Source organism: Rattus norvegicus, chromosome 19 (genome assembly GCF_021556685.1).
Source record: "Rattus norvegicus strain SHRSP/BbbUtx chromosome 19, alternate assembly SHRSP_T2T, whole genome shotgun sequence".
Lineage (NCBI taxonomy): Eukaryota > Metazoa > Chordata > Mammalia > Rodentia > Muridae > Rattus > Rattus norvegicus.
The window spans coordinates 36,353,695-36,361,581 of NC_141552.1; the positions used below are offsets into that span (position 1 = coordinate 36,353,695).

At 39.7% G+C, this 7,887-nt stretch overlaps 1 protein-coding gene across 2 annotated transcripts; it reads right to left on the reverse strand.

Moving 5' to 3' along the window:
- Positions 1-2,486: 2,486 nt before the first annotated feature.
- On the reverse strand, positions 2,487-7,588 carry Or7c19 (olfactory receptor family 7 subfamily C member 19). Of its 2 annotated transcripts, XM_087594096.1 has the most exons (3): positions 7,527-7,588; positions 4,614-4,701; positions 2,487-3,445 (listed from the first exon to the last, which is right to left on the reverse strand). In XM_087594096.1, the coding sequence occupies exon 3, from the start codon at positions 3,430-3,432 to the stop codon at positions 2,494-2,496; it is 939 nt and encodes a 312-aa protein (XP_087450222.1). In that variant the 5' UTR covers positions 3,433-3,445; positions 4,614-4,701; positions 7,527-7,588; the 3' UTR covers positions 2,487-2,493. The 2 variants fall into 2 exon arrangements, with proteins under 2 accessions (XP_087450222.1, NP_001000108.1); NM_001000108.1 differs by lacking the exons at positions 4,614-4,701; positions 7,527-7,588 and having other exon boundaries at positions 2,494-3,432.
- Positions 7,589-7,887: the final 299 nt, after the last annotated feature.

A 7,887-nucleotide genomic window follows, 5' to 3' on the forward strand; every position in this document is an offset into this window, starting at 1 on the left:
GCTGTGAAGGATGCTTGGCCTTTTAGGGCCATCGGAAAGGATCTAGACAATCATGAAGGCCATAAAAGCCTACATAGTTCTTTGTAGAAATAGTTCATTGTGACTTGGCCTTGAACTTAGAATTATATGAGGAGATACATGTACTTTCTGGTCCAGTGGCTGCTGCATTAATTAGCCAGGGTGAACTTGGGGGTATTAAAGATAGTTAAAGTGGTCTCAAGAAGAAAAGGCACAGATAGGAAAAGAAGGAGAAATCTATAGAAAACAAACAAATGATAGATGGATTTCTTTTCTAGAAGGAAGGATTGGATATAATCTAGAAACAAATAGTTTTGGAAGGAGAGTGCATGAGGCCATGGAATTGCTGGCATAAGGAGCCAAAGATTGGAGTATAAAAAGATAACATATCAGCATATAAAAAGTTAGTACTTTGTTGTTCTAGCTACTTGAAGGATTGAAGACAACTTTACTTGCATAAATTTTAAAATCATTTTATGTAAGAAATCATTTTAACCTTAGTAGTCTGCTACTTTTCTGTTATTACATGAAAATAATTTCTAAAGACTGCTGTCCGGTGTACCAGGAAACCGCAAGAACTACCTGTTGAGAACAGGCTGTATAAAACCTATAAGGAAATGTGCTTTTGCTTTGTGTTTAGTTTCTGTTTTAAGGAAGCAGGGGACTAATGATTTGGGATTTATAAAATTCATGTAAATTTAAGGATTTCTAAAAAAAAATCCTAGCAATGTTCAAAACCTTGATAGTGTAGCTTTAGCAAATAAGACTGGGTTTGGCCTCTCTGGTCAAGAGAAGGCAAAAGAATGAAAAAGAAGAAGGAAAAAAGAATGAGAAGAAAGAAGGAAAAAAGGATGGGAAGAAGGAAGAATGAAGACAGGAAAAGGAAGAATGAGGATCCTCAGGCAAAGAGAGGTCAGAAAGCTTGCATCTCCTACCAACTCTGAGTCACTACTGAATCAATGCCGCTCCCATCCCCCCTTTCTCAGGACATTCCTTATGCTGAGGCTGGACATCAGCAGTTGGAGATCTGAAGAACACTTTGACATTAGACATGGAGATGCAGAATGCGAAGTTTTCCCTGTTGGGCTTCAGACTTACTTTTGATCAGGATTTCCTTTCTGTGATTCCTTGTCTCTATTGTGAAAAGGCAATATATGTTCTGTGCCATTGTGTGTTGGAAATATGTGATCAACCTTTTTATTTTTATTTTACAAGGGATTACATTTAAGAGATTGTCATGAGTCTCAGAAGAAAGTTGGGGCTTTTAAATAGTATTGAGACTACAATAGACCATGAAGAATTTTGAAGTTGGACTGAGTGTATTTTTGCTTTATGATATGATTATATCATATCCCTGTGGGGGCCAGGGAGTGGAATTGATGTTTTGAATTAAAATGGTCCCTGTAGGCTCATATTTTTTACTAGGAAGTGGCAATATTTAAAAGGATTAGAAGGATTTGGAGATGTGGCCTTGGAGGAATTGTGTCACTGTGGATGGGTTTTGAGGTTTTGAAAGTCTATGATAGGCCCAGATCATTCTCTCTCTCTCTGTCTCTCTGTGTCTCTCTCGTGTGCCTGTGTGTGTGTGTGTGTGTGTGTGTGTGTGTGTGTGTGTGTGTGTGTGTGTGTATCTATGGATCAGTATATTGAACTCTCAGCTACTTCTCCAGAGTCATGTCTGCCTGAGTGTTACCATGCTTCCCACCATGATAATAATGGACTAATTTCTGAAACTGTAAGCAAGCCTATAATTAAATGCTTTCTTTCATAATAGTTGCATTGCTTATAGGGTCTCTTCACAGCAATAGAATAGTGACTAAGACAGCACATACATATATAATACAGAATTTAATGCTCCTCCAGATTGAAAATAAGAAAACTTAAAACTCAGGCAAGGACTTGAAAACAGTTCAGAAAACAACATTTACAAATTGCTAATAAACACAGTAAGCAAAGCATTTGAGTGTAAATATAGTTAGGAAGTCTTAGATCCCAATCTATTGAACATTGTGTCCCACTCACTGTTCCTGATCAAATGTGTCCACAAGGTCAAAACACACAGTCAACAAAGACAAAGATATCTCAACTTTCAGAAGTGCTTGTCATGTAAGCATGAGCACCCAAATTTAACCCATAGAATCCATGTAGAAAGAAATCAGCATGATGCACATTTATAATCCCAATGTAGGGCAGGCGGAGACAGAAAATCCTAGAATTTCACTGGCTAACTACCCGAACTGAAGCAGTGAGCACCAAGCCTCAAGAAGCCCCCAGGGGGACTCTGTCTCCAAAAATAAGGTTGATGGTCATCTTGAAGAGGAACACCCGGAGTTGTCCTCTGTTCTAAACACACACACACACACACACACACACACACACACACACACACACACACACGCGCGCGCGCGCGCGCATGCACATACACGCACCTTCTCACATACACTTAAACACATACACATTTTTTAAAAACTACTTTCAAGGTGAGAATGACACACTACATAGTAGTGTATTCAGGGCTCTCTTCATGTCCCTGTTCCTCAGGCTGTAGATGAAAGGGTTCATCATGGGAGTGACCACAGTATACAGAACAGAAGCAAACACTCCTGCCCAAGAAGCCTGTGTCCATGTAGAACTGAGGTACACTCCAAGGCATGTTCCATAGAACAGAGACACGACTGAGAGATGGGAGCCGCAGGTGGAAAATGCTTTATACTTTCCTCCCACTGTTGAAATCTGCAAGACAGATGTCACAATTTGAGAATAAGAGAAAAGTATCCCAGCAAGAGGAAAAAAGCCCATGATGCCTGTTACAACATACAACACGATGTTGTTGATGAAGGTGTCAGAGCAGGCTAGCTTAAGAACTTCAGGAAGTTCACAAAAATAGTGTGGGATTTCCACGACGGCACAGAAAGACAGGCTCAGTGCGGTTAAACTCTCAGGTAGGGCTCCAAGTATGCTTATGAGCCATGCCAGGAGAACTAGCTGAGAGCAGAGCTTAGGGTTCATGAGGACTGTATAGTGCAGGGGGTGGCAGATGGCCACAAAGCGGTCATATGCCATCACAGTCAGAAGCAAGTTGTCCAGAAGTCCAAAGACAGTGAAGAAGTACATCTGTGTGATGCAGCCTGCGTAGGTGATGAGCTTACTCTGAGTCTGGATGTCCAGCAGCATCTTTGGGACAGTGGTAGAGGTGAAACAGATGTCAGAGAAAGATAAGTTAGAGAGGAATAAATACATTGGTGTGTGCAGCTTAGGGTCAGAGACAATGGCCAGGATGATGAGCAGGTTCCCAAAGACGGTCACCAAGTATAAAGACAAAAACAGTCCAAAAAGAACAGGCTGAATCTCTGGATTCTCTGAAAGTCCCAACAGGTAAAATTCTGGAATCCCCGTGTGGTTGTGTGGTTCCATGTAAATGAAGTTTCTGTAGAAGAGAAGAAACAGGATGACTGAACTCAGAGGAAACAAACCTAGCAGGGGTGCATCTGCCTTAACTCAGACCCCAAGCATTGGCGACAGGAGGCATTTGCTTAGTGCTTGCCCCTCTGTAGAGGCTGAGGTTTCTAAGTTCAGCCATAATCTCCCGTGGATCACCTCATGAGGGACTCCTAGCTATAACACTTAATGTAGTATTCGCATCTGACCTCAGACACTGAGCTACCCCAGCTCTTCCTTAGTCAGCCTTTATCACCTAAGGTATCTTCAATTACTTTTGATCATTTATTTTTAAAAAATGCATTCTTTGAGAATTTCATATTCATGCACAGTGAGATATGATCCCTTCCACTGCTCATTACAGCCTCTAGTTCCTCCCATGTTCATCGAATAACATGAACAGCCCTCCCAACGTCACATTCTCCTTTTTATAGAACACAATGTGTTTTTATTTCTTAGTTATTTTTCCTCTTAAAATGGGTGCTTTTTCTTTTGTTATAGTTTTTATTTTTTGAGATGGGGTGTTTCTGTGTAGCCTTAGCCATCCTGGAACTCACATTGTAGCTCAGGTCACAAAGATCTGCCTGCCTCTGCTGGGATTAAAGACATGCTCCGTCATGCTCAGGTAGGTAATTTTTTTTTAAATTAGAATAAAACCATATCCCCCATTGTCTTTTCTTTCTCCAATGCATCCCATGCCCCTCTCAAATTCCTGGCTTCCTCTTTTTTAATTGTTATTATTAAATATTTGTGCATATATATGCATAAGTATATAGATATAACCCACTAAGACCAATTGGTGATGCCCATGTGGGTATGATTGTGGAGTAATCCACTGAGGCATATGGACCCTACCAATGCCTCACTCCTGAAGAAAAGCACATCTCCCTCCCCTAGAAAGCCATCAGTTGTCTCTTTATAAAGGTTTGGGTCTCAAGAGCCCTTCCCTCCCAGAATTCCCTGCTGGGAATTTTGACTTTGTTGAACTGATGATATCTACAGTTCATGAGTCACATCATATCCGGAATATGACATTTCACAACACTTCTCCCTACCTGCTGTCCCTTAATTCCTCTCTGCCTTCTTTTTCAGTGTTCCCTGAGCCCTGAAAGTACGAGAGGCTGATAAAGATGACCCCCGTAGGGCTGAGCACTCACGGTCAGTTATTCTCAGCATGTTGGCCAGTCATGAGTCCTCACCGACTGCTGCTCACTGCAAAAAGAAGCTCTTCTCACCAAGACAGGTCTATGGGTAGAAGCACAGTTATTTAGAAGGCGTTTAGCAAAACAGAAGTAGTAGATTCAACCATAAGGCTTAATACTTCCCAGCCATGAATTTTTGACCGTGTCTACAGTACCAGGCATGAAATTTCCAGGCCAACATTGCAACAGTGGGCACATCTTGCATAGAAGGTCAGTATTGTAGTATGCAGGGTCCAGTGCTGGGTAAGACCCCTGATAACTTTTCTCTCCCACCCAACTCCATAGTAGCTTCCAGCACTATTAAATCTAGCCAGCTAAAAGATGGTTTCCTGGGAAGTTTGAGATTGATATCTGTATATTCTGCAGCCAAAGTGTGTGATATCATTACTTTAAAATGCAACAACAAGGGGTTGGGGATTTAGTTCAGTGGTAGAGCGCTTGCCTAGCAAGCGCAAGGCCCTGGGTTCAGTTCCCAGCTCCAAAATAAATAAATAAATAAATAAATAAATAAATAAATAAATAGATAGATAGATAAATAAATAAATAAATAAAAATGCAACAACAACTATAATAGTTTAAATATAAAGTTTAGGGTTATAGTTAAATACCCCTTCAGTAAGTGGTGAGAAGGTGACAAAAAGCCTGAGAGAAAGAGAGATGACCGTGCAGTTAAGAGCACCTGTTGCTCCTCAAAGGAACCTGAGTTTGATTCCCAGCAACCCCATGGCAGCTTGTGAACATCAGTAACTCCAGTTTCAGGACATCTGGTGACTTCTGGCCTCAGTGAACAGCAGCCACACACATGCTACACAAATCTATATGTAGCCAAAATGCATACACATGTTTTAAAAAATGGAACAAGTATAAAGGATGAAATTACTTCACTAGCTGAATTTCACCCTCCTGGAGATCAAGATGCTAGTGTGGTAATTTTGTCTAAATTTAGTTTATAAGAATTGTTCAGAATCCAGTGAAATATATCAGCAGGTAAAGGTGATTTCCCTGATGCTAACAGCCTGGATTCAGTCCTGGGATCCATATGGTGAAAGAATGGAATGAACCTTCTGGATGCCCTCTGACCTCTACAGAAACACCATAGTATGGCATAGTCCCTGCCCAGTAAATAAATTAAATAAAAAGACGTTTAAAAGATTAATTCTATTAAAACAACCTTCCTCACATAAGAATGTCTGTTTGCTTTATTAAGTAGTATCCATCGAAAACTATTCTAAACAAGTTAGGTTAGAAAATGTATTCATTGAGTGCTATATATGATGACTAGGTTGCAGGCAATTCAAAAAAGAAATTCACTTGCCATGGTGGTAATTGATTTATTATCATACAATGACTTAGTAGAAGTCATTCTGAAATACTGAGTTCATCTTTATAGGTGATAAAAACACTCTATGGAAATAGCTCTGGGAGAATTCTGAATGTAAGGATTCTAGCTAAACATAGCAAAATAGATTCTTTATCAGCTAATATCCATCAAGACATGAAACTAGAGGAACAGTGTCCAATAAGCTCATATTAAAAGCAAATATTCATGTCTGCTACTGGCATTACCATGTACTATTATAAAACTTCAACGTGATTAAAGAAGAAGTGATAGTTTTTCATAGTATAACTAAAAGCAATCATTCACTTTCAGATGAGAAAATGACTGTATAAAATTGATTAAAAGTTATCACTACTAAAATGTGTATTGTGTAAGTCTAAATATTTAAGCACAAAACATACCACTTCATTTACTATCCCCAGCAATAAACAGATATTTTGTAAAAATGGTCACATACCTACCCAAATTTGGTGAGTTGAGTTGTTGAGGGCATGAATCTTAGAGTAGCACATCCTAACAACACCACTGTACTAAACTGATATACTTCCTAACTGCATTCTGAATACTTATCCTCATACCCACAGATAAGTGTAGCTCTTGCCCCTCATCAGAGAAACTTTTCTTTATAGAGAAGGCATCAGAAATATTGTAAGAGCCAGAGGGCCAGGAAGTCTGCTGTGAGATTGTCTCCTAGAAACAACAAGGAGGATACTGCACACATGGTACCTCAGAAATACAACAGCCTGAATAGAATCTGAACCATGACAATACGAGTAGACATGCTGCTATGGAAGGGAGAAATCTCGGGGTCCCACCCCTAGAGGAAGAACTACAGGCAACTAAGGACTGCTGGGAGAGGGAGACTCATCCTCAAGTGTGAGTCCTCTAATTGGTTATCCAATATCAAGTGCCCACATGCATTTGAGCAACTGAATGGACTCAGCATGTTTTATTTATATACGTATGCATCTATGCAACAATAATTAAAGAAAAAGAGGACAGACATTTGAGAGGAAGTGGGTGTACATGGAAGGATAGGGAAGAAGAGAAATGATGTAATTCATATTAATTTAAATATAAAAGAACCTGTATTAAATTAAAGACAGGCAAGTAGAGGGCTCAGGAGAAGTATAGCCAATAAGGTATCAGGAGGCGAGCTTGATTAAAGTACATAGGATGCATATGTGAATACAGCATCTTGTAGCCAATTATTTTGTAAATTAATATATATGAGTAAGCATTGTCATAGAGCAAAAATATGTTTCAGAGTGAATGAAGATCCACAGCCTCTGAATGGCTGCTCTAACTGTGCAGAAGTTCATGGAGATGTATAGACTCAGGTCTGGTTAGCTTTGCTCTCTCTCTCTCTCTCTCTCTCTCTCTCTCTCTCTCTGTGTGTGTGTTTACATATAAGTTTTCATAATGAAGCCTATTTTTAAAATAAAGCTTATTTTATGACATGCACAGAAAGAATTTTGGACATAAAAAGAGATAAGCCTACAATTGAGTAAGTTGTTTATGGTGCTTACATTTATATGAGTCATGTTAATTCTTCGTGTTTTATGACTTCATCCTATCAAATCCATAGGCCCTAGAAACATGGAAAGAGAGAGATGTCAGCCATATTTCAAAAGTACCTAAAGGAGGCTGGTCAGATGCTGGAGATGTGTGAGCAATGAAGACCAGGTGGATAAGAACTAGTGGGTGATCCAAAGGTAATGAACAATGAGTAAAACACACAACCCCCCCAAAATATAACACAAAAGAAACTAAAAAATCCTAGAGAGCAGCAGGAAATGGTTACATCTGACGGGAGAAGAAAGCCTGCAGCTATGATGTCAGGAGGACCGAGGAGCAAGAGGGATGCTGACTGTGAACAATCTGCAGTTG